Source organism: Marmota monax, unplaced genomic scaffold (genome assembly GCF_021218885.2).
Source record: "Marmota monax isolate L192 unplaced genomic scaffold, Marmota_monax_Labrador192_F-V1.1 WCK01_AAM20220418_F8-fsc00028, whole genome shotgun sequence".
NCBI lineage: Eukaryota > Metazoa > Chordata > Mammalia > Rodentia > Sciuridae > Marmota > Marmota monax.
This window is the reverse complement of record NW_026694779.1, coordinates 13,923,354-13,949,963: the sequence shown is the minus strand read 5'-3', so window position 1 is coordinate 13,949,963 and position 26,610 is coordinate 13,923,354. Positions and strand designations below refer to the sequence as shown.

Genomic DNA, 26,610 nt, shown 5'->3' with positions numbered 1-26,610 from the left:
GGATTGCAAAAGAATTAAGATAAGATGCTATTATGAGAAAAATTCAGAATATAATTGAATTTGAGATGATTAACAAGGCAACTTAGAACCTTGTGGACACTCAGGAACATTGTTATAACGAGTGTTCTTTCTTCTGTGACTGTGCTGCAAGGAGAGTCAATAGACAGCTGCTGTCAGTTCTTGCAGAATAATGGGAGGATGTGTGCAGATGTTTCCTATCTGTAACTGGGGAGGCCCTGGAAGAATAGGTAGGAAATCCTGACCTTGACCTGGTGATTGTGGCTGTTAAAGTCTCCAAAGAATTAATATATTCTATAGATAGATGGATAGCTAGATAAGGGAGGGAAATGCGGATGGATTTAACCCAGGGATGCTTTACCTCTTAGCATCTGTGGAGTCGTTTGTTATGCAACAGAACATCACTACTCTGGGAGGTAAAGGAAGAGAAGGGTTCCCACCTAATTTCTGGCCTGAGTAACTGGATAGCTAGAGGTGTCCAGATTCCAGAGGGAGAAATATTCCCATCCCTTTTTGTTTTTATTATTCCGAGACAGAGTCTCACTAAGTTGCTAGGGCCTAAGTTCCTGAGGCTGGCTTTGAACTTGCCATCCTCCTTCCTCAGCCTCCGGAGTGGCTGGGATTACAGGGTGCGCTACTACGCCTGGCACACTGAGTCGTGGAGTTGTTCATCTCAAAGCTATGAAAGAATATGAAATTCGCACTTACGTCTATAAGATGAACTATGTTTTCTTGTACTAATGATCTCGGGGAACTCTTAGTGGGCACTTACTGTGAGCCAGACACTGTGCTAGTTCCTTTGAATGTATTATTTGGTTTGGTATCTATCCACAGAATGCCTCTGTAGTGAGCAGCATATCATTCCCATTTTGCATTCAAGGAAATTAAGGCTTAAGAAAGTTCTGCAGATTGCTCAGGATCACCAAGCCAGTATTGACAGTGTCCGATTTTAAATCTAGACATTGAAATTCATTCTATCATTTCTGTATGCGGATCTAGAGTGCTTTTGCCCAACATACTTGTTGGGCAGCACCGTGTGCAGAGCCGTGCGCCGGGCAGACAGGACAGAGATGTCCACCCCCCCCCTCCCCCGAGCAGATGTGGCTGTGCTGGCAGCAGCGCGGCTGGGTGGGAAACGCATGGGATAAATGGATCAATGGGCGAATCATCGTGGCGACAGCGAATCAGATGGAAGAGTGGCGGGAACGGGAGGTAAGTGAGTAAGCGAGTGGATGAGCAGATGACCAAATGAATGGATGAATGGGGTGATGTGTAGCCGGCACTACCTGAAGTTCCAGCGCCCGGCGGCTGGGGTGGGCGGACCGCGGGCGGCTACTCCACACAGTACGGTAGGCGAGGGCCGCTCCTCCCGGAGCCCTCGCGCCTCCTCCTCGCCGCTCTCCTCCTCCGCCGCCGCAGGCCACCCGCCGCCCTCCTAGACCCCAGTCCCTGGCCGGCGGGCAGAGGAGGCGGCCGCGGCGGCGCAGCGCTCGTCCCCTGCCGCTGCCGCGGGGCACGCCGCGATGCGCAGAGGGGCCGCACCGCACCATGAAGCTCCGCAGCAAGGCGGCGGCGCTGCTCCTGCTCGCGCTGGCCGCGCTGCTGCTGGCGCTGCTGTCCCTGCGCGCCGGCCGCTCCGAGCCCCCCGCACCGCCCGGGCACCCCGCGTCCGCCCCGCAGCGCCACCCGGCGCCGCTTCCCGCGCGCCCGCCGGGGTCCCGCGCCCTCCCGGGGGCCCGCCCGCGCGCTCCGAGGCGCAGGCCCCCGCGTCCGCGTCCCCGAGCCGGCCGCCGGGGCGCCGGCAGCCTGGACAAGTTGGCGAGGTGAGTCGTGGCAGCCCCAGAATCCCATCTGGGGACCGGTGTCTCGCTGCCTCCACCCGCGCCAAGTCTAAGGGAGGCTCTGGTCTAGAGGATCAGACTCCAAGTTTCCCCGCGCGCTCCTGTCCCTCTCTGTCCCTCTCTGCCAATGAAGCAGCAGCCCCTCGGTGGAACCTTCAGGAGCCCGGGCTGGCAGTGACCTACCTTTTAGAAGAAGTGTTAGGGAAAGTGGTTTGTGTATTGCATTTTTAAACGGTCAGGGCAAAGCGAGGGTTTGTCTTTCTTTTTCTTTTTCTTTCTTTCTTTTTTCATTCTTGCAAACATACGCCCTTTGTTTAATTTTCAAAAAGTCATCTCGAGGCAAAAATGCCTTGTCTCGTTCTCACGTTTCGCTGGAGCATTTGTCCCGAAAACTCAGGTCTGCTTGTGTGGGAGAAGCGCCGGTCCCTTCCTCGGGCCGCGAGAGCCGGTGCGCAGAACCGAGAGGCGCTCCGAGCGCCCGGGTGTGCGGAGTCTGCTCCCGCGGGCAGGAGTGCGTGGCGCCGGGAGGCAGACGGGGCTCCAGAACGGTCCAGGGGCCCGGCAAGGAAAGCATCTTAACCATGGGCTTTATCGATAGTCTCTTTCCCGACACCAAGTCAAACACGCCGGCTTTTCGTCGGAGCCTTGGTCTTTGGCGTTAGGGCTGCTGGAAGCCCGCAGGTCGGGGGTTTGGTCGTTCCCTTTGTTGTGGGGAGCTGTGGAACGATCCCCGCCTGTGAGGCTGTGTCCTCTGCTGTTCCAACTGCCCTTGCAACGTCCGCATTTGCTGGGCTCCTTAATTACTTGAAACGAGTTGAAGAATTCTTTTTGACCATAATGACTAAGTCTGTTTGGCGCTTTTACTGTAACTCCGAAGACAGGAAACCTCAAAAAGTAGCTGTGTCAGCTTTTGTTTCGCTTCTGCCTCCCAAGTGTACAGATGGGCGCCGACAAGTTCTAGGCAGGGAAGCCCGCCATCCTGGAATCGCTTTTAAAGTATCTACACTTCGCAAGTTCGGAACCTCCCAGGTCTTTAAAATAAGGGTATTTCTATTAGGAACGTGATAGGATTTTCTCTATTGCATTTGGGTTTTACTGCAAGTAAAATGTCTGAGTTTGAGACACCTTGTAAGACAATAAGAACTGACACCACTTGGCACAGCTATGTGCAGTATCAAAATGACATGTGTAGCTATGTAGTCTATGCATAGCCCACTGAGAGTGGATCAAGCCTTTTGGGGAGGTGCTGGGAATTCAACCCAGGGCCCTCGAGGACTAGGCAAGCGGTCTACCTCCACCCCCCCCCCCCCACCTCTCTCAAACTTGGAGACCAAGGGCATCAGTGTCATCTGAAGACATGTTAAAACGCAGATTCTCAGGCCCCAGCCCAGCCCTTACAGAGTCAGAAGCAAAGGGAGTGGAGCCAATGGTGTGTGCTTTCACATGCTTTCTTTGTTTTTGAAACACATCAAAGTACTCTATGATGTGAGCATTAGTTTTATCCCCATTTTAAAGGTAGGGAAGTGTCACATCCCACTTTGTCCAGGGCTCCTGGGTAACAGGAGGTAGGTAGGATAAGGAGCCAGGCAGCCTGGGCGCAAGGTGAGCTCTTGCCCACTATAGTGATGTCATACAACAGTCTGGCCTGCGAGTCATGGTTTTATTGAGATTTTTCTGAAGAAACGCCATAGCTTTTTGAACTGTTTCATTCTTCAAGGTGTTGGGAACATTGGGGCAGCATCTTCTTGTCTCTCTGAACAAATTGGCTCTGACTAGGAGGAGATCATCAACGGAATCCAAATGGGTGCTGTGGGGAAGGAGCATTTCCATGATCAGCGGCACCCTTGAAGCCATTTTTCTTGTGAACATATCTCTTAGATGATCATGGAAATCAGGCCCAACACCACAGGAATAAAGAACGGAATTTACAAACTTGGGAAAGATTAAAAAACAAAAAGCCACAGGAAGTCTCAGGCTCAAAGGCATAAACAGCTGCCATTTTCCAGGACTTATTTATTGTTTTTTTTGTTTCTGTTTTTTTGCTACCTCAACAGAAAGTATCACAGAAGGTTCTGAAGCAGGAGGAGCAGGAGGACAAACATCTGTATGGACTCCTTTATTGCTTTCCTAATTTTGCCTGGGTTAAATTTTTGTGGTTTAGGAGGAATTTCATTTAGGGAGGGAAGAGAAAGCCTCATGGTTTCAGAAAACAAGTGCTTTAATCTCTTTCTGTGGCCAGAATCCAGAAGAGAGGGAGGCTACGTGATCTCATTTCTCTGGCCCTGGGAGGTCAGGCTTGTGGCTGCAGAAGCAGAAGGCCTGGAGCTGGGAGCGACCCAGTCCACCACCTGCCGACCATGCGTGCCCGGGACTGCCTGGCCTCTCCAGGTCCCTCGCTGGTGAAGTTCTGCCACGTCAGCACAGGAAATAGCCCTCTCCTACCACATCTTGTTTTCATTTCGAAGTTTCCAAGGACTTGCCTAGTTAGCAAGCCGACCCTACAATTTTATAACTGTTCATTTGTGTGCATCTATCCTGCGGTGGCCTCCTTCTCTATAAATACGAAAGTGGGAGGCAGAGTCAGGGTCAAGGGCAGTATCTGAAAATGGACACCACACTGAATGTAGCAGTCCTGGTGCCCAAGAGAAACAGAACCTTCCTTCTGTTTTGGTTATTGGTGATTTATACCTGGCTGACTTCCAAAAAAGGATTTGAGACAATATATAGTAAAAGACACACAGACAATAAGACCATTGGAAAAAAATTTAAAGATAAAAAAAGAGGGTGAGTAAGTGCCATTTGTCAAAATTGAGATCACTATAATTAGGAGGATTAAGTGTTAAATTTAGCTTTAAGCTTCCTGGCAGCCATGTCAAAAAAGGAACCATCGTAGGGGCCTCATTTTCAATGAAGGAGAAGAGGAAATGTTTATTAACAGGGTTTTTTTTTTCTTTCTTTTTGATGGAACTGAATTCTAAAATGAGAATTTTACTTAGGAATAGATTTTAGACTTTAGAAGACTAATCTTTGTACCTGACTTCTGAGAACTCCTCTTTGAGCCTGTATATGAAAAAAGAAGTTTAATTTAACTGGTAATCAGCATAGTATAAAAAAGAGAATGACCAGGCATGGTGGTGCATGCCTGTAATCCGAGTGGCTTGGGAGGCTAAGGCAGGAAGATCTTGAGTTCAAAGCCAGCCTCAGCAAAAGCAAGGCCCTAAGCAACTCACTGAGACCCTGTCCCTAAATAAAATTCAAAATAGGGCTGGGGAGGTGGCTCAGTGGTCGAGTGCCCCTGAGTTCAACCCCTGGTACAAGAAAAAGAAAGAATATGGCAAATGGAGCCCAGCAAATTGGGTCCTGGTCGGAAGCCATCACACCTTATTTCCTTCCTCTGTAAAATGAGCAAAGGCTTCCAAAAGTTTCCTCAGATCGCCTCCAGCTCTCACATTTGTGGTCCTGGGATGAGGTCATCAAGCTGAGCAGCAAAGTCCCACCTCTGCCAGTTGCGTGGCCCTTTGTGCTAGCTCTTGCAAAATCAGTTTCTTATTTATTGGCTCCCGCCCAGAGCTCTCGCTGATTGCTCAACTCCAACCCGCTCCTGAACTTTATTCTTGTTCCTCTGCATTGGTTTGGACATTGCTGCTCTCACTTGAAGAATAGATTCCCAGGGAAGCTCCCGCCACCTCTAGGCCCCGCGGTGTCCCCTCTGTTCATGTGTTCCATAGTGGCTCAGCAAATGTGTCCATCTGCCAGGCATCACTGTACAATGGTGAGTGGTGTTGCTATCCCTCCAGGGTTTGGGGCAAGAGCAGACAACCCAGAAACACGTTAGGTACCAGTTGGCGGCTTCACCAGCTGGTCCATGGGAGGAAGTGGGCACCCTTGCTCATCAAGAGGCATGGTTTCCTGCAGTGCCCTTTGGTCTCTGAGCTAAATCTTCTCAGGGAGTTCAAGCCTGAAAAAAGGTCTCAGCAGATAGGGGTGATGTTTCCGTGAAGAGCCTCTGTTTTTGTTGACTGGTCCATGATTGGTCCTCTCGTCCCCATGCCCACCCAGTCAGGAAGTCTTCCTTAGGTGCACGCTCCAGCCCAGCACTTCTGCCCCTTCCAGGGCCGCTACTGAGTGACTAGCCAGTCACTCTACTTGGCCACTGTTGCCACCTACTGTGGTTTGCGTGGTTCTGTTCTCATGCCCCCAGTGCGCCATTTCCATACAGCTGCAGCGATGATCTTAAATGAGTGGCCTGCGATGACCAACTTCTATCAAGCGAGGAATGTGGTTGACTTTTTCAGTGCTGTTTGAGCCCTGCCTGACCTCAGCCCTGCTGAGCTCTCTGGCCTCATCCCTACCACTCCCCACTCGCCCACTCCCCGTGACCCCCACATCCTGGCGTGGTCAGCTCCCGCACTCCTTTCAGGTCCAAGTGCAAATGATTCCTCCTCAATGCGTCCTCCCAGGCGCCCAAGGAATCACAGCCCTTCCCTGCGTTCTCTGCTTCCTCACCCTGGCCGGGGTTTTGTTGTTGACCACACTCTGCGTTATCTGGATATTGTATTCTTGTATTTTCTCCTCCCGCTCCATGTGCACTTCCTGTCTCACTCATCCCTGCTTCACTGGCACCCAGGAAGACATGACCTCAGAGGAGGTGCTCAGCAAATGCTTGTGCAGTGAACTAATGGACCTCCGTTGTTGACGTCTAGTTCCTGCATGATACACTGGCCGCAGCCAATGAACTCATGTCATACATGTTGTCCACGTTCATTCCGATGTCCTTAGTTCTACCTGATGTCCTTCCGGTTGCGGGATTCTATTCAGGAGACCATATTATACTTAGCTGTCACTATCTCATAGCCTGGAGTTGGCTATGACAGTTTCTCAGATTTATCTGTTTCTAACGACCTTGACATCTTTTGTTCGGGCTTGTTTTTGGTTTTTTTATTGTATATATTGAGGATCTTGGTCTGGTACTCTTCCCTCTTATTCTTCTCAGTATGGGTTTGAACCCCGGGAGCTCTACCACTGAGCAACATCCCAGTCCTTTTTTATTTGGAGACAAGGCTGGTAAGTTGCTGAGGCTGGCCTAAGCTTGTGATCCTCCTGCCTCGGCCTCTCCAGTCACTGGAATGACCGCGGGTACCACCATAGCTAGAGGCCCTGGCAGCTTTAAGAGCACTCTTCAGTTACTCCAGGGGATGTCTCACCACGGGAAGGTGCCTGATGCTTCACCTGTGACAATCCTGGGTTCTGGATCCTTAGGAGGGAAACCGGAGGTGAAGGGTGTCCAAGACTCAGCCATCGATCCTTTCATTTCTCCACAGAAGTTCTTGGTGCACAGGTGTCACATGACCTGGGCTGGCCAGTCGGCCTGAGGGAAAGGACTTAGTCCACTGAACAAGAGACTCCCTCTCATGTGCTAGATACGACCTAGAAAACAGCCCCAGCCGGTACCAGGATCGGAGAGAACCATTCTGGGATGATGACTTTACTTTGGGCAGTAGAGGGAGAAAGAGATAGTGGGTCCTTGCAGACACCACAGAGGCCCAGGGTCAGCGGGTCTGAGGTCTGCCCTGTCTCGGATCCTCTGTTACTGTGTTGGAGTTGAGGTTTCAGTTACTAGGATTCAAAGTCATCTTGCTGAACCAGAGGTTTCGTTTAAATGAAGATCTGGGGGCTGTTGATAGAGACCTTAGAAGGAAGTGGTTTCAGGGCTGTGCAGGAAATGAGCACCCACCACGCCCTGGGTGGCCACTGGCACCCTAGCCTTTATCCTACTGGGCCCAAGTAGAGCCTGTGGCGAGCTTTCAGACCTCAGGGAAAGCATAACAGCCGACTGTTTGTGATGACTGAAGTGAGACGGTGGGAAGCCCAGGGACTGCAGCTGCGTTTCTGCCTGAGGAGAAAGCCGGTCAGCACTGAGAGAACGTGGAGGAGTCACGCAGGGCCCCTCTGACCACCCGGGCGGCTGGTGCCAATGCCTTTCCAGATTCCAGGATCGAGTGACTTCCCATGTTTTCTTAATCCAGCGTGACATGGATTCTGTCAGATGGCACCAAAGAATCCTGGCTAACTTTGATCTGCACCATCTGCTTTAGTACCTCTTCTAAGTTCAGCGAAGAGTGGCCGTGGTGGCTTTCACCAGCCACACTCACTGGTGAGATTCCTTGGAAGAAAATTGACCTCACACTATAAGGCACTGCCAGAAAAGAAGAGACAAAAGTTTATAGTCTATACACATTGTCACAACTTCAGAAGTCACAGCAGCAACCACCACCACCACGCATGAGAACTGTCTTGAAGGTCAGCGGCGGTTTATGTCTCTCCTGAACACTCTCCAGCATGTGATTCATTCCTACAAACAGAAGTTTCTTGTCTTGATACCTTTATTGGGACCCTTGATTCTGTGCCAACAGAAAGTGAGTTTGATGTGTTTAAAGGTGGCCGTCTCTTTTAGCAACATAAGAGACTGTAATCTACTAGTGGAAATTTACGTTGCACAGTTCAGAATCCATGCTCTACCTGAGTAAAAGCCCCCGGAGGACACCAATCAAAAATATGACCCTTTTTTGAATTGCAAAATTGAGGTCCAAAGAGGAAAAATAAAAATGTACACTAAAAGGGCCTGCGTTGTGGCTCAGAGGTTGAGTACACGCCTAGCATGTGCGAGGCACTGGGTTCAATCCTCAGCACCACATAAACTAAAATAAAGATTGTGTCCACCTCTAACTAAAAAAAAAATGAATATTAAAAAAAGACTTACTTAAAAATGTACACCAAGCAGCAGGGGTGGCTTGGGAGCGTCACCCAGAGGCTGATATGAGTGCTGTCACTGTCGTCCACTGGACTGCAACTGGACCCATGACCTGTATGTGACGTGGAAGCTCGGCTCTCTCCTGAGCTCCTGATGCACCCCCATGATGCAGGTGGAAGGCTGGTGCAGGACGAGTGTGCACCAGGCGGGGTGCAGATCCAGGCAGCTCTCCGGAGGGACGGCTAGGCCTTCAGGAGCTGGCTTGGCTTCCCGAGTGGAGGGGGAGAGCCAGTCCATCGCCTGGCACTCGTTAGAAGCGGACAGAGTGCAGAGTGGGGCTCACTTGGCTGGTTGCAGACCTGCGGTCCTGGCCAACTGGACAAACCTAGAGAAACACGAAAGCTTCTGGTGAATTTCAGCTCGATGTGTACCAACTGATAACAATGACAACTGTTGCCAGTTATAATGGCAATGGTGACCCATGCTTCACGGTGGTGAGAGTGTGGGGCCTGTGTTAAGCTGGCACCACACGACTCCATCTGCTCTCCAGAGCCACCGGCCAGGGAGGCACTGCCACAGAGAGATGGGATTTTTCAGTTGCGAGTATGGAATCCGTGGTGATCAGTTTGTGTCACCTCCTCATGAGGGGATTTACCAGCCCTAAAACTGGAGTGAGGAGGGAGACAGAGGTGCAGTCCGGTGTGTCCAGGATGTCTGACCAGCTGGGCTCCATCTTTGGCCTCCTCTGGGTGGGTGGGGCTGCCAGGTAGGTAGGTCCTGGCCACAGAAAAGTAGCCACAGGCCTGAGCCTGGTCCTCCTCTCCTAGTTGCCCTCAGGGGGAATCTCACCGATGCGGAACCAGGGCTGCCTCTAACGGCCTGTGTTGTGTCACATGCATGTGCCCTCACGATGGTCACAGCTGGGAGTGATGGACAGATGACTCTGCATCTCTGAACCTCATGGACTGAGAACAGAACAACAGCTTCCCCAAAGGAAAATTGAGATGCTCTTGTCAGAAAGTTGTGGATGCCCATGAGACCCACTGAGACCAGAAGCAGACAGCCATACAATCAACGTGCAGTCTCACAGATGGGAAAGTCGAGGGCTAGAGATGGTTAAAGCCTTGCCCAAGATGGACAGAGAATGGTCGACTAAGACGTTGAAACCAAGTCCATGTGCTTGGAAGAACAACAGTGCTGATGGCCGTGCTGTCCTCAGCAACAGATCCAAAGTCTGGACCATCTGAACCATACTCCTAGAATCCCTTTGGAGAAGAGCTCTGATAAAATCTACTTTTTTGTTGTTTGTAATTGAACATCATTCATACTTGTAAGGGACATAAACAGGTTATAAAAATTATCCCATTTCAATTTTTTTTAAACTTGCTTATGTTTACACACACACACACACACATACACACACACACATTCACACACACACACATTTATCTGGGATTTCTGGAAGGTGGTCTGCCAAAATGTCAACAGAGGTTATACAATTGGAATTATGGGTGTCTGTTCCTCTGCTTATCTGTATTTTAAATTTTTTCTATGATAAAAATATATTACTTGTCTAATGTACAAAATAACTAGAAGCACATAAATTATCATAAAGTTAGAAAGTCTTTTTGGATAGAGGACGGAAATGAGTTGGGGAGAGCCTTTTTCCTCTTTCTTCCCTCTAAGTTGGCCGCTCCTTTAAGCCCATCTTTAGGAAATGAGAAATTCCCATGTGCAGAACTGAATTCCTTACCTAATTCTTTTCCTTCACATGTCAACAGTCATCCCTTTCAAACTGGCCCTGCTGGTTCATACCTGGAAATCTCAATAATATCTTCATTTAAAAGGAAGAGGGAGATCGGGAAGCAGCATCTCCCTCCCCTGTGTCAGGAGCAATCATAAAGAACAATGAAGTGGCAATCATTCCAGGCACACCACAGAGTGTCAGACGGGGACAAGTAAACCCGGTGAGAATGAGCTCAGCTGATAGTGAAGGGTTGGGGGACGTATCTCCTGGGAATGGCCCTGGAGAGGGGGACTCAGGGAGGCCAGGACCAGGGGCGGGGAGAGGCTTCGACTCCCCAGCGAGGCCTCTCTCTGCTCACTTGCGTGTGACTCCACAAACAGCAAAACGTGAAATCAGGGCTTCGGCCCCAGGGCAGCCTCAGAGTGTGATCTGGTCTAGAAAAGTCTCAGCCGAGGCAGTTAGTTAAGGGTCTCTGGGTGAAAGCCCCCTAGATGTAGGGTGACCCCTGAATGTGACAACCAGTGTCCTCATGAGAAGAGGAGAGGACGGAGAGACACATGGAGGAGAAGGCCCTGTGGAGGAGGAGATGGGGCATTGCAGCAGGGAGCCAGGGGGCCATAGCAGTGGCTGGGGACGCAGGTGACGGGGAGGAGAGGAGTGATTCTTCTCCAGAGTCTGCCGAGGAAGCGTGGCCGCTGATGCCCGGATTGTAGCCTGCAGAACTGCGAGAGAGGAATTTCTGTTGTGTTATTAAAAAAAAAAAAAGACCTTTTAAGTCCAATGTCCAACGCCCTAGATTTGAATCCTTGCTGCAACACTTACTAGTCTTAAGCCATACGTATGTGTAATATCTAAAACCGTGAGCATGCACTCACACACACACACACGCACGCACAGAGTTACCAACTTCAGACACCAGCACCTATTGTGAATTAGACCTAGACTTTGTTTAGGAGCACAGCCACGTTTCAGACATCATGAAACAAATTAAATATGTTCTATTAATAATTAAAAGCATTTATCAAATACTTTTATTAAGCGCCCCCATGGCAGGTTTTTGGCACGCTGCTGACATTCATATTATACCGTGACTTCAAGGCAAACGTTAGCTTTTGTGTCTGTCTGAAAAGATTAATGACACTTGATTTAACTCCAAACCACAGGTCATTAAAAGTGATTTAACTGCGAGCGGAGTCCTTGGTGTCATGTCTGGGCTCCCAGTGAGGGGTCAAGTCGCAGCTTCGGAGGGGAAACTTTCTGCAGTTGACTCATGCCTTCCAAAAGCCACGGTGTGCAGGGAACTTTACTCCTGCTGCCAAACCTTGAGGTGGCTTTAGCTGCTGTCCCCTGGCTCTCCTTCCAGGGCTGTCTTGAGGTGCTCCCTCTCCACAGCAGCCGCTCTGGCCTCATGTCCAGAGTGTTTCACCTCCACAGGAAAATCGCTAGCTGGTCTCATCTTGCAAAAGACTCCAGGAAACAGGAAGGCCCTGCTCATTCATTCTGCCCTGAGCAAGCACATTCCGCTCCTTTGCGTTTCTCTTCTACCATTTCCCTGATGCTTATGCATTTCCTAGGAAAAAGTGGCCAGTAGTCCAGTTGGGGCTGTGTTTTAAAGAAGTGTGGCTTTCCACCAGCGTCCTCTGCTAGCCCGGATCCCAGCAGCAGGCTCACTGAGCCCCGGGAGCTTGTCAGTTCCAAAAAAGCGCTGGGAGGAGGTCACGGGAGGCGCCAGAGAAGAGGGTCTGAGAAGAACCAATTACTCGCTTTAATGATTCAGTGTGTTTTGCGTTAATAAGCTACAAAGTAAATAGCACTACACATAAATGCCGTATTTCATTATTTACACACTCCAGAAATTGAAGTTCAATTAGGTCACATGCCGCAGATTGTTGAGCGCTTAAGAAGCCACTCATTTCGGGGGAAGCCTGGAAGCCGCTTCCCTCTGAGCCATCTCTGGGATGGTGAGGATGGTGGTCATCAGAGCATGGGCAGGGCGTGTCCTGCAGTCCCTGTCATTCCCCAAGGCTCTGCGATCCTTACAACGCTGCGCACTGCCATTGCGTACTTCAATTTTTTTAAACAAAATCTATATATGTTATGAACCTGAGGGCATTTCTTTACTTATTTAATGATAACAATGTTACAGTTTAATCCCAACACTCTTTGAAAGCATATAGTTCCATGATTTCTTCAATCTCATCACCACTGGCTATTTTTACATTTTTATCACCCTGCAAAGGAACCCTGTCACCATTAGGCAGTCACTTCCCATGTGCCCCCAATCCTTCTTCTTGATAACGACTAATGTGCTCTTGTACATGGGGCTTTTTCCTCTTCTGGACTTTTTACATATGTGGAATCTGTTTTACATATGTGGATAAGTGTCCGGTTTTCCAGGTTTGTACATGTTTGTACATATGTCAGTATTTCATTCCTTTTCATCGTTAAGTGATATCGCACTGCGTGACATACACTGCATGATGTATCTCCATTAATTGATGGACATTTAGTTGGGCTTCTTGATGACTAAATTATGCTGATATGAGTAGTTGTGGGGAAAATTTTGTGTGTCTGTAGGTTTTCAATCCTCATGTGTACCATCATAAAGTTGCTTTCTCTATTTAAGGCTTTCAGGAGCTGCTAAAGTGTTTTCCCGAGTGGATGTGCCCGTTCACAATGGTGACAGCTGTGTTCAAGGATCCTAGTCTCTCCACATCCTGAGCCCATTTACTTTTTTTTTTTTTTTTTTTAGGAAATTTGATGTCAGTGCCAGAAATTGCCAGTAATAATATAAATAGAAGGTAGCTGTTGGGCCAAACTCTGAGACAACGAAGCAGTGTTGTTCGTTTCTAGCTTGGAGCTCTCACCGTCTGAGGTTCTGCACTGGGGCTCCCTGCCCTTTCCACTAAAGGGAGACGGGGCAGTATCAGAAAGGTGTTCTCTCCTAGTGGCACTCAACTGAGACTTTCTCGTGGACGTGGCCGAAAGATAACTGAACCTGGCCCAACCCTCTCACTGTGACTCAGGATCACCTGGTGCAGCAGGTCTGCACCACTGAGCCCAGCCGCAGCCCCAAGGCCTGATAGCTAGCATTCTGTTCACTGTGGAATAGCGGGACTGGGGGCGCGACTTGCAGAAGCCATTTCCTCTCCTCTCGGGTCAGCTCTGTGACCATGCTGCGCGAGTAGCTCGGGCACCTGGGTGGTCTTCTTATGCCTTTTATTTGTTCCCTGTGGCCCAGTAAACTCCTAGAAAGCTTTGGAGAAAATGTCAGAAGCTGTTAGAGTTGCTTAATCAGATAATAGATATTACCCCAGCAATTCTACTTCTAGGAATGCAATCTAAGAAAATAATGCAAAAGAGGAAAAATCCATTAGCCCACAGTTTAGGAAAAGACTTTTAAAATAATAGAATAATTGGATACAATGAACAAAAAGGAAATGATAAGTCATGCTGATCTGGTTGAATGGAATTGTGGTAGTGAACAGAATGCTAGCTATCAGGCCTTGGGGCTGCGGCTGGGCTCAGTGGCAGAGCGCTTGCCTTCCAGGATGAGGCTCTGGGTTCGATCCTCCGCACCATATAAAAACTAATAAACAAAATAAAAGTCCATCCACAACTTAAAAAAAAAAAGTAACAAAAGAATCAAGTCAACAAAGTAGGATGCAAACTTTCCACCTAGTGCCTCTATAAAAACAGGAATCCAACTGAACAAAGACCAGAAGGCAGCTTGCAGAAAAATAGTTTATGGGGCAAGAATTTTTCTTCATTTACTAACTTTGATAATTAAGTATATCATGTTTTGTGTTTTTATTTGAAATGTACATTGTACATGCTATTCTGATCTTTTTTCTAAAGATGAAAAGTTTTGTTTATATTGTTTCCTGCATTGAACACAATGTGTGTTTGACATGAGCTACAATGAAACAATATGCTATCAGCTGATGTGGAAGGAAATCAACAAGAACCATGATGGAAAAGAAAATCAAGTCCGCTTTTATTAAAAGTGAATACAGCAGGAAGGTGGTCAAGGAAGCCCCCCGTGTCTTCCTGAAGGTCTTCCACGGACAAGGAGAGGGTCATGCAAAGACCACAAAGAACATTCCAGGCTTTGCTGTCTGGGCCCTGCTTTCGACTTACGCCAGTCATCACGGAGGCCACGGTTATCATCAGCTCCATTCTCAGCAGGGTCTTGAAAAACCCTGGCCAGCAAGCGTCCACTCCAGTCCCCTTCGCAGAGTGTAAGTGAGAAGGTTGTTACGCCAAGCTCAGGGAGTCGAGGGTTAAGAAGGCCCAGGGTCGCAGCTGAACTCGCAGCCAGCCCCAGGCAGCTCAGGTGACACCCGAGTGTGCCAGTGTGCCGTTGGTGGAGCTGGTGAAAGGTGCCTGCAGGCCCTTGAACTTCATCACTCAGGACCCTGGCCCCAGCGCGCACCGCCTGGAGCCTGAGATTGTTGATGTAATGTGAGAGGGAGGAGGGGGGCCAGCCAGGTCCCTTAAATCCCAGTCACTGACACTTGAACTGGCCCCAGGAGGGGCCTTTCTTTTTTCTCTTTTAATACCTGTCACCAGACACCAAGAGGGACACATCGCCTGGAGCCTGAAAAAAGAGCAGACAGGTGGCTTGCTTAGCAGCAGGGAGTGCAGGCTTTGGTGTGTGTGTGTGTGCGAGTGTGTGTGTGCGAGTGTGCACACGCGTACGCTGGGGTAGAAGAGCCGGGGCCTCCCTCAAGCTAGGCAAGCCTTCTGCCCCTCAGCTGCACCCAGTCTGCAGGCTCTTTTGAGTGGGGAGAAAAGTATTCTTCCAGAACTTTAGGTGACACAAAATATGGAGATAATAACAAATAGAATTTCTTTGTGTCCAGAACTCAGCTTAAGTAAAATATCAAGTCCCCAGAAATAACTTAGCACTCTCCATTTGATGGTTTTCATTCTCGTGCTTATTTTACTTTGTGTATCATCTGCCAAGAAAATGGCTAGTTTTTTTTTTAACATTTATTTTTTTTTAAGTTGAAGACAATACCCTTACTTATTTATTTTTATATGGTGCTGAGGATCGAACCCAGGGCCTTGCACATGCCAGGCGAGTGCTCTACTGCTGAGTCTTTGGCTAGTTTTTAAGCTTCATGGCAATACTGTCCCCATACTGTCCTCCTCACAAGCCACTCTTTCCCTCTTTGCTGTATGTTGTACGTGTCCTTCAGGTGTGTTCCTTTCGCTGCTGTATAGTATTCCACCTTTCAGACATGTCAGGTGGACTCGGGATTCTCCTCTCCGTGGATGGCCAAGTCTATTCCAATTTTCCATTTTCCTAAGCAGGGCTGCCGTAAGTGTTCTTGCATGAGACTCGTGCCCATGTGCACATTTCCTCAGTTCCTGTGGGTAGGTGTGAATCTGGAGGGGTGGAAGGCAGGTGCCCATCTTCGTGCCTGCAGACAGTTGCAAATGGCTCTCCAGGTGTGGGCCAACTTCCCTCTCCCAGCAGCGCCGAGCTGAGCCCACCCCACATCCAACTGCGTCTCGATGCAGTCAGACTTTTCTGTGTCATTTTTGCCAGTCTGGAAATCAAACTCGTTGTTGTTTGAGTTAGTGTTTCCGTCATTGCGAGGTGAAGGCGTGTCATTCGGCGGCATCTCAGTCTGTAGGGTAAGCAGACACCCGGGGGTGGGGAAGTTGTTCATTCTAAGACACGGAGGTGATGGGATTTGTTGGTAGCACCTTAGCTCTGTTTTTGGGGTGCTGGGGTTGGAGCCCAGACATGCTCGGCAGGTGCTCTCCCACTGAACCACACTGCCAGCCCCCAAGTCTGTGCCTCTGAGTCACCCTCGGGTTGCTACGCAGTGGGCGAGACTTAAAGCAGATGTCCACGTCGCATCTCTCTCGTGGCATGTTTCGGCTCATGTCTCGATGGCAGTTTTTCTAAACTGACAGTCGTGTTAGTTTCTCGTCCACACAGCCTGCCCTCCCCTTCATGTCAGTGAGTGGGAGCTGGTTTTGATAGTGGTCATAAAAGCCCCCACGAAGCCTCCTGGGAAGGAAGAGCAGGCGAGCCTGCAGGTGGGCCCTTGGGTTTGCGGCTGTCCTCTGGCTGTCCCTCCGCCTGGGCTCCTCTCCCAGCCATGAGGCTCGGGGCTCACGTCCTGGCCGCCCCTGTACCCCTGGCAGACCTGCCTTGTCGGGAGGCCCCTGCTGACTCTGAGCTGTCTCAGGTTGCACCGGCCGGCCAGCACGCCCGGGCCTCCCTGCCCCCCACCACCCTCCCACCCTCTGGACAAGTTACTAGTTACCTCCCTTGGACTGTCACTAAGCTCTGTCTTTCCCTAATCCTCTGGAGAAAGTAACTTTGTTTTGTTCCTTGGGCGAGACTACAACAAGACTTCTACAACGATGCCTGGGGCACGTAGTTGGTTGTTAGTAAAGATGGGTTGATTAATAAGTGGGCTGCAGCTAATAAGACAGAGGGAGAGGTGGGACTGCCTGTGTGAGTCCTGGCACCACAGCATAGGCTGGGAAGGAAAGAGGCCAGGACACAAGTGCGACTGTGCCTGCGGCTGTGAACGGCCGGCCGTCCAGATGGGTGGGGGCGGTTGGGACAGAGGCAAAAGATGTGCGCAGGAGCCATATCAGCCCTTGGGTTTGACCTTGAAGCCAGTGAGCGCTTGCATGACTTTAATCAAGGAAGAAATATACTCTGTGGTTTAGAAGCCCACCACTCTGCCCCAATTAGGAGAACTTATGGGGTGAGGGTAAAGGTAAGACTGGAGGCTGGTGGGCCACCAAGAGGACTGTCAGAGTGACCGAGGTGACAGAAGACATTATTGTATCACGTAGTAGCAGGAGGATGACAAGAAGTGGACAACTTCCAGAGACGCCAGCTTTCCCCACGATCCCCAAAGTGTATAGGGTCCAAGAACTCGCCACATCTGGCCTTGGCCGGGCTCAAGGCCGGGCTCAAGGCCGGGCTTCGACTAAGCATGCTCTGAAGTAATCTGATCGGAGCGCTTTCCAAAGTGCTCCACCCACATCTCAACTCCCCTCCTGGTGAAAGAAATCTGGAGCACGGCTGCCATTATTCTACAGAGCGGCAAATAATGGAGCAGTGTGTGGATCGAACTCGAAGTTTTTGGAAGGAAGGCAGCATTTGACATCCAAGTTCCCCTGGTCTCCAAATCTTTTGTGCAAGTAAATTAGTTTCATTTGTCTCAGGGCACCTATTCCTGGCCAACTTCTTCCAACTTGCCTGCAAATGTTTCTCAGTGGTGTGTTTGAGGCTTGGCTTCGTCCCCTCGTCTGGAACAAATCTTTTTTTTTACTAGGAAATAGCTGGATGATGATTGTGGACTCTTGGACCCTGTCCCCCTCCCAGCTGTTGACTCGGTATCTGATACCTTGCTCATTGGCAGGGCTAACGTGCCCCTCTTGTGCCTGTTTCTCATTACTGTGGATTCCGTACGGCAAGCCGCAGGCCGTACCCACCACCTCCCGTCTCTGGCGAGACAGTTAGGGTTAACACCTGTTTCTTCAAGACTCTCCTGAGATGTGACAGGGAGGGGCGCACACGCTGCCTCTTTGCTCACCTCCCCGCCGCGCACATGTCCCGTGGCGCAGTGGTCATGCATTCCAGCTCCACCTAAAAACATCCAGATGATGGGAAGATCGCGTGGCTTCTTTCACATGGGAAAGCCACAACTCACCCTCCTCTCGTTCAAGTTGCATTCAAATCTGATTTCCATGGCCCGTGCAAGTGGGGGCCCCCCAGCCCCGTGTCAGCTGTTGAAGTTTAGCAACACTATTTCCAAACATGGGCCAGTCGGCAGCCAGCAGGCACTAGACAGCCGAGCGCTGGCAGAAAGCGTCCCCGACACCTAGAGCAGTCCAAACAGTGACTCGTCCTGCGATTGCCAGGATAAATATGGGAATAAATGGCATTTTTTTTCTCAGCAGGAAGAATTGTCAAAACGCTTATCACTTTATCAAATATAACAGATTGTGCCTGTTCTGTCTGAAGTGTTCCAACCAATTCACTGGATTTTTTTAAAAAGTTTGGTTCCAGCTTTCACTTGTTTCTCTTCTCTCTAGGAGGCCCGGACAGCTGAGGAGCGTCCATGCTGTCCTGCCGCCTGAGCTCTGGATCCACCTGGCCGTGGTGGCCTGCGGCAATCGGCTGGAGGAGACACTGGTCATGCTCAAATCAGCCGTGCTTTTCAGCCACAGGAAGATCCAGTTTCACATCTTCACTGAAGACTCTCTGAAGCCTGAGTTTGATAAGCAGGTGAATTTGCACAAATAGCGGCGTACTGTTTCCCAAGGGCATGGACAGCACAGCAGGGACTGCTTATACTGCTCTTTTTAAAACCAATTTTCTTATTCTAATTAGTTATACGTGACAGCAGAAGGCACTTCCATTCATTGTACCCAAGTGGAGCACGATTTTTCACTTCCCGGGTTGTCCACGGAGCAGAGTCCCACCCTTCGTGCAGTCCTACACGTACCTAGGGTAATGATGTCCATCTCATTCCACCGTCTTTCCCACCCCATTGTCCGGTTCTTCAATGTTGAATGCGGATGTTGTTGAACATGGGTGCCCTATGTTGCTTCATGCTCCGTGGCGTGACCTTGAACGCTTGACCCTGACCTACTGTCCTCCGGTGTAGCATGGGAATAATTACCCCCACCTCCGACAGACACGGTGAGGACTGAATGAGACGAGGCACGAAAAGCGCTTGGCGCAAGCTCGATCCTTCTTGCAGTGTGATCAGCCTCATTCTCAACTGGAGGTCAGAGAGCCTGTGTTCATGTATCTATGTGTATATTTTAAACAGCGAGCAACACGTGTTCATTGACATCAATCCAGGTAATATAGATGATAAATTAAAAGACAAAAGTCCTCACTGCCCTTCTTTCTCATGCAGGAAACAGAGAGAGTTAGCAGTCGTGTTTTTATCATCTGTAGGTGTGTGTGTGTGTGTGTGTGTGTATGTGTGCGTGTTTCCATAGGTAGACACGCATGTCTGATTATACACACATTTACACACACGTATCTATATCTCCAATTTACACGTGTTTCTTTCATGCAATCATGATCATACTCTGGGTATCATAGAAATAATTTGTTTGTTTGTGTGTTTGGGGTTTGTTTGCACTAGGGATTAAACCAAGGTGCACTGAGCCATTGAGCCACATCCCCAGCCCTTTTTATTTTTCAGTCTGACACAGAATCTCACTGAGTTGCTTAGGACCTCACTAACTTGCTGAGGCTGGCCTTGGACTTGCGATTCTCCTGCCTCAGCCTCCCGAGTCACTGGGATGACAGGCGTGCGCCACCGCGCCTGTCTGCAAAGCGCTTCTCTTTTCCACACTTAAGTCCCTGCGGGCAGTGTGGTCCCCAGTGAGCACTCAGCACCCTGGCCTCGGCCCTCTGGTGGTGACATAGCATTTTGAGGTGTCACTGGGTCACAGTGCTTTGGCTCTTCTCATTCTGTGTTTTTAGCAGTCCATAAGAAGAGCTCTGGAGAAGCCTCCTCCCCAGTGGAGGTATATGTGTGGCCTCAGAAGCCAAGCTTTGTTGCCCTTGAGGATTTCTACGGGGTGAGTTCTTGAGTGCTGGCAGACAGAGCCTGCTGTGTTTTGTTTCTATGGACTTGAATCAACAGTGCTGTGTCCTGTCACCAGGCTGGCCTCGCCAACGAGAAACATCAAAAACTGCATGCTTGGCAGAGAAGAGCTAACAACAGAGAGAAAGAGCTAGAAAACATGTTATATTTTCTAAAGAAAAAGATCGCCATGAGTCTTGTCCAGGAGAAGTCTGGGAACCAGCAGTCCTCGGACTTTGGGTGTGGTTGGAGGAATGACTTGGAAAAGCCCAAGTCAGAGAAGGGGTGTGAGGATGGCCCCCACGTTCCCAGTTAACCGCTCTAAAGCTTCAGCATGAGGGAAACAATAGTGAAGACAGAGAGAAAATGCCAAGAGCTTAGGCCCTAGGACGTCATCTCATGTAACCCTCCCCACGCCCTCCAGAAGGTACCCATCATGTCCCCTATCTAAGTTAGTTTTTCATCACTGTAGCGAAATACCTGAGGATGAGTAATTTTATAAAGAAAAGAAGTGTATTTAGCTCTCACAGTTCTGGAGGTGCAAGAGTTGGCACCAGCACCAATCTAGCTCTGGTGAGGACTTTGTGGCAGATGCCACCATCATGATAGGCATGTGGGGAAGGAAGAGGTCACATCACCAGACAGGAAGCCACAGAGAAGCTGGGTGTGGTCAGGATTGCTCTTGAATAACAAACCTATTATAAGAGCTAACTTAGGAGTCCCAAGAGACTCCTTGACCCCTTCCACAGGCATGTCCCCAGTGACCTAAGGACCTCACACAAGGGGCCACATCTGAACATCACCACACCCAGGACCAAGCTCCTGACACATGAACTCTTTGGGCAAAGACTGGAGCCATGTCCAAGTGATAACATCCCCATTTTACGGGCTAAGGAACCTGAGGCGCAGTTTAAATGATCTGCATCACAGAAGTCAGGTCCAGTTCACTGGCTTAAAGCTCCATGGGATTCGGCACTACTACCTCTGAACCAGCAGACAGAAGTCGCGGATCCAGGGCTCAGCCCCACTGTCCACTTGCTGTGTGGTCTTGGCAAGGCTCTGGGCCTCCCGGAGCCTTGGTCTCCCCATCTCCCACTAGGGGTCAGTTGGGTTGGTGAAAGGTAATTGCCCTCTGGTCAGGAGTGGTCGGGTCAGGTTGTAGTGACAACCACAAAGTTCAGGACTGTCTGCGTGCCTGCCGTTTGTCTCCCACAGGGTCAGGCCCTGCCACTTAGGTCTGGGATGGACGTGGACAGCGGCTGTGCCTGCATACAGCTGGGCCTGCCGGAGCATGTGGCATCCAGGGTTCCTCAGATGCCCTTGCAGGAGAGAGCCTTTCACTCCCTAGTGTGACAGTGACAGGTATCTTCCACACACACTGTGTGTGTGGGGGGGGGGTACAAGGGACTGAACCCAGGGGTGCTCTACCACTGAGCCACACCCCCAGCCCTTTTTATTTTTTATTTGGAGACAGGATCTCAATAAGTTACTGAGGATGGCCTCAAACTTATGATCCTCCTGCCTCAGCCTCCCAAGTCCCGGGGATGAGAGGCATGGCCACGATACCTGGCCCTTCCACATACTTCTAACTGGCTAGACACAGCCGTAGGCTCATCCACCCGTGGGACTGAGGATCACGTCTGTGTGTGACTGACCATGGACAAGCACAGGCTCGTCCTGCGCAATACCCACCCAGTGACAACTTGTCAGTACCTGCTGAGGCTTGGAGCTGGGGTGTGGGGTGGAGTGGAAGGAAACGCAGACTTGGATTTGAATAGGATGAGGGAAGGAAAACAGGGATGGCCTCACCTGAGTGGACTTTCCGAGGAAGCCCCCGGGCTCCAGGCTCATTACCCATACCTTGTGTCCTTCCCTGCTATCCTAGACTTGGCCTGTGTGCAGTTGCATAGGGCAGAAGTGACGGTGTGTCACCTCTGAAGTGATAAAAGGCACTTCACGTTTTCATTTGCGCTGGGTAAGCCAGCATGGCGGCCCCTGGTGAGGAGCGAGGGCCTCTGGCCAGCACTCGTGAGGGTATCATCAAGGTGACAGATGGCCGCAGCCCCTGACTTCATGAGAGGCCGTGAGCTACGACTACACTCCCACAGATTCCTGACCCTAAGAAACCACTGGAGATGATACATGTGTGTGGTTTGAAGCCTCAGCTTGGGGTAATTAGTTGTAAGGCAACAGCAATCCTTCTACACACGTGTGCACACAAACATACACACACGTGCACAGTCAGACCCATGCGTAGATACGACAGAGCATGCCAGACAGTGCTTGTGACAGCTGAGGCTCCTTCAGGAGAGGACACACCCTCTGCCTGGCTCCTTGATGGGAGGTCTGTCCTAGAACCCAGCCTCCCTGCCAGACGTGTGAGTGTGAATCTAGACACTTCCAGCCCTGCCCCAGATGTGCGTGGAGTCCTGGTCTCAATCCCAGTATCAAAAAGGAAAAGTTAAGAAGATGCACAGGTGGCACATGAGCACGTGGAGGACATTCAACAGGTCATGAGGCAGTCCAGCTCAAGGCCACAGTGAGATCAGCACACACTAGTGGAGTGGCTAAAAACTGGAGCAGACACTGCACGTGCTGGTGAGGGTGTGGACACAGGCACTCCCATCCCGCAGAGCCCCACGGGAAGACAGTTAGGCAGTTTCTAGAAAGTCAGACGGAGGTTTACCATGGAGGCAGCAAGTGCAATCCAAATATTGACCAAGGAGTTGGGAACTTGTGTTCCCAGAAACCTGCACACAGATGCTCACGAGCCTCAGTCACGATTCTCCCCACCTGGAAGCAACCAAAATGTCCTCAGTCGATGACTGCAAGAATAAGCTGTGGCACGTGCATACAGTGGAGTATAAGTAGTAAAAACCAAGTGAGCTGTCAGGCTACAAAAAGCCACCTAGAACCTCAGTGCATATTTTTAAGTAAGAGAAGGTAGAATGAGAAAGTGCCACACTGTACCACCCTACCCACGTGACGTTCTGGAAAGGTGAATCTGGGAGCTAACAAGAGGTCAGTGACTGCTGAGAGTTCAGGGGGAGGGAGAGAAGGAAGGTCAGGTAGGGAGGACAGGAGGTTTAGGGCAGCGACGCTGTTCTGGGTGCTACTGTCATGGGGGCTGTGACATGATGCCTTGCCCAAGCCGTGGAGTCACCACACAAAGCAGGGACCCTCCATAAAGTACCAATGTACACTACGACTTAGCAGTGATTACAATTGATGATGATGACCTGATTAGCTAAGAGGGATTATAGTAGCAGTGACAGGTGGGTGTTGGTTCATCCATTGTGACAGTCACACCACACCAGAGCAAGATGGCAGCAGTACTGGAGACCATGGGCGGGGACCGCGAGCAGCTGACGGGGACTCTGTGCTTCCTGCTCAGCTTCTCAGGAAGCATAAAACTGCTATGAAAACAAAATTTGTGTTGTAAAATTCATTTACTTAAAGAAAGCATTACATTTCATCTGCACGGAACATTTGAAAGAGCCCAGGACTATGAACTTAGACTGAAACTCCACCACTACCTCTAGAGGTGTAAATGTTGGGGTGTGCCTCTGTCCTCCATCCAGATTGACCTCCACATGTGAAACACACGTGCGCGTGTCTCCCTGACAGGTAGAGCCATGGCGCAAGCACTTCTGCACTTGGCGTCCCCAGATGGTGTTTCCGCGTCAGCACACACAGGACCTCCTAGTTCTAATTGTGCATTATCCCATCATATGACTGTGTCATACTCCGTCTCCCAGTTCCTTGCAACTGGACAGTTAGACTGTCCCCACGCTGCGACTACCACCCAGGTCGTGGTGAAAGCCGCTGCCCCTGCGTGCATCGGGACTGTTGTCACCGTGTCCAGATTGCCCTTTGACAGCTTGTGCAGGTGTGCCCTCAGCTTGGCAGGGATCTGGAGCCAGTTTCCCAGCTCCCCCTAACAACTGTGACTGCCATGTCAAATCCTCGTGGTGCCCATGGGACAACCTGCTCTCTCATTTGTTGAGCGCCAGTCGTGGTGTCGAGCCTAGTCTCTCTAGGTAAATCCTGGGGAGTTTCCGTTCGGCCTTCCAGAAACCTCCCAGGTATTTTCCGTATTTCCTGGCGTCTAACCCTCCTCCCTGTGCCTTCCGTCTCTTCCAGTTACGACAGTGGCCTGACTCATATACAAAGAAGTTTGAGCACAGGATCTACCCCATCACCTTTTCTGTTGGAAACCCTCAGGAATGGAAGAAGTTGTTCAAACCCTGCGCTGCCCAGAGACTCTTTCTTCCGGTAGGAATACCTGTTTTTAATAAGTCGCAGCTTGGGAAAACGTGCTCTTGGAAAGTTGGAGAAATCTGCTGAGATGTGTTTAGAAACGTTGAACTTCCAGCTAAAAGTGTGTCTCCCTTGGATTCTGTCCTTGATGCTCTGTAGGCTGCTGAGTGTGGAGGGAGGGTCCCTGTGTTCCAGGGGTGTCTTCCCTGAGACTGAGGGTCTGAGAGCACCCGAAGCACGTTCAGGGTCTTCGTGACTAAGGCTCCTCTGTGGACGAGTGTGTCAACCTGAGGCAAGGCCCGGGTTTTCTGAGCCTCGCTGTCCTCCACGGGCTCAGCACACAGTCAATGCTCAGCGTCACCTTCTGTCATAGTTCTCTCTACGACAATCACTGGCGGGAGACGTAGCCACACAGTTGTAGCTCACAGTGGCCCCAGAGCTCTGGTGCAGGCTTTCCCTTCTGAAGTTTTAAATGGTGTGTTTTCTAAAAATCCTAGATAGAAAAGCCAGTTAAGTTTCACCCAAACGGGGCAACTTTGAATCGGGCGTGGCAGCCTTCATATCTATGGGGCCCCTGCCTTCCTTAAACCTGTGATAATCGCCCGTCAGGTGCCAGGCCAGGGGACCACGGTGACAAGTGTCAGGGGCACCAGGAGACAGCCAGGGCCCTACTGCCTCAGCGTGCTTCTGGCAGGGCACTGAACAGGCTATCGGGGGAGTGACCGGCTGAGGAGGATGTCGGTAACACGGGGGTGGGGAAGAGGTCACAGAGCAGCAGTGCGTATACTGAGACCTGAGCCAGGTTCCTGGGTGACGGGACTGGGGAACGAGAGAGGGGAGGGTCCAGGAAGCAGAAGAGCGTGCAGAGGTCCCAGGCCGTCAGCCCTGCGGGTGGGTCTGCTCTTTGTCCTCGGGGTGGGAAGCCCTGGGGTGACTTCTAGCGTGGAGGTGGGACGGCCTGCCTGGGCTTTAAGAGGGCACCCTGGGCACTGCAGTGTGCACAGCTGGGCTGGGCTGTGGAGGGTCTAGGGGCATCCAGGACCTGCCCGAGACACAGGACTGATCAGGCCTCGCGATGGGCTCCTCTAGGGCTGAAGGAGAATGAAAGGGACAGGATCTCACCCTGGATGCCCCCTGGGCAGCTACTTAATATTGGAATTGCCAATATCTAACCATTTATGACACACAAAAAGGCGATTTTTCAATATTGTCCAGCCTACGAAATGCGCGCTGACCTCATTTAGAGGTGGCAAAGACTGCAGACGAGCACCTTAGGTCAAGGGGGAGGTGGGTTTAGTTGGGTCCCATTTGGTTTGGAGGCTGGGGACGGCCATGCAGGGGACTCTTCCGTGTGCTGGTCTGGAAACCCTGGGTGGCGAGTGACCCTGTTCATGGTTCTGACTCAGGGACCAATGGAAGGACAAAGCCTGGTGAGTGTGCGGTTGGTGCTGCCTGCAGCCCATGCTCACCCACGCCCACACAGCCTGGCTCACGTGCTGTAGACCCTTCTCCACACTGTGAGGAGGGGTTAATGGCACAAAATGGGGGTGAGAAGTGGCCACCTCAAAATGGGACTGCGAGCTCTAGGTGGGTGATGGATAGACTAATTACCATTGGAGAAGACAGAGGACATGTTAGGTTTCTGCTTCTTATGTCTATTTTACGCAAGAAGAAACATTAGAAAGTCAAAACTAATGTTGGGAAATTGTTTCCTTGTGGGATCCAAAGATTAGCACCCCAAAGGGACCTCATTTGAATCTTCTGTGACCTTGAGTGGTGATTTTATTACCACTGTTTTAAAAACTCACCAAGAGACAGTTTTCATTCATTCCCAGTTAAGTAAGTGTTCCCTTTTGAATGACAAATGGGTGCTGGCATTCCTTATCTGCTTCTGATAGTGGAAACTAGCCCTGCTTAGAAATAATAAAGAGAGATTGCACTTGACAGGACATTCACCTTCCTGCGGTCCTACCCACAGCACAGATCCTGAACGTGGCATTTCAGAGCATTACCCAGCTGCATGGATCCTCATGATAACTTGAAATAAAGTCTAGGTCACGTTTCCCCTGAAATTTGCCACTATAAAACCAAATAGGGAGTGCCTCTCAGGTGGCACAGGGGACGTGGAGATCCTAAGATGCAGACACGTTAGCAGTGGCCAGTGGGCCGAGGGCCATTGTTGGGCCCCTTTTCTAAGGTGCTGCTGTCTACCCTAAGCCTGCAGGAGACACCCTTTCTCAACCAAGATTTTGCCATCAGAATAATATCAGAGCACAAGTCTTCTGGTCCCAAACTTGTCACGTTCTCAAGTGTCAATGGGCTTTGGATTCTACCACTGCAAGACCATGGAGTCCGGAAACGCCTACTCTGAGCCCGGAAGTAGGACCATCCTTAGTGAAA

At 50.4% G+C, this 26,610-nt stretch overlaps 1 protein-coding gene across 1 annotated transcript in view; it reads left to right on the top strand.

The window, feature by feature from the left end:
• The first annotated feature begins 1,531 nt into the window (after positions 1-1,531).
• Positions 1,532-26,610, top strand: part of Gxylt2 (glucoside xylosyltransferase 2) — a 67,980-nt gene continuing 42,901 nt past the window's right edge. Inside the window, exons 1-3 of the mRNA XM_046425706.2 lie at positions 1,532-1,841; positions 18,437-18,629; positions 24,094-24,225. Coding sequence (XP_046281662.1) covers positions 1,567-1,841; positions 18,437-18,629; positions 24,094-24,225 — 600 coding nt within the window. The 5' untranslated portion in view covers positions 1,532-1,566. The remainder of the gene's footprint in view (positions 1,842-18,436; positions 18,630-24,093; positions 24,226-26,610) is intronic.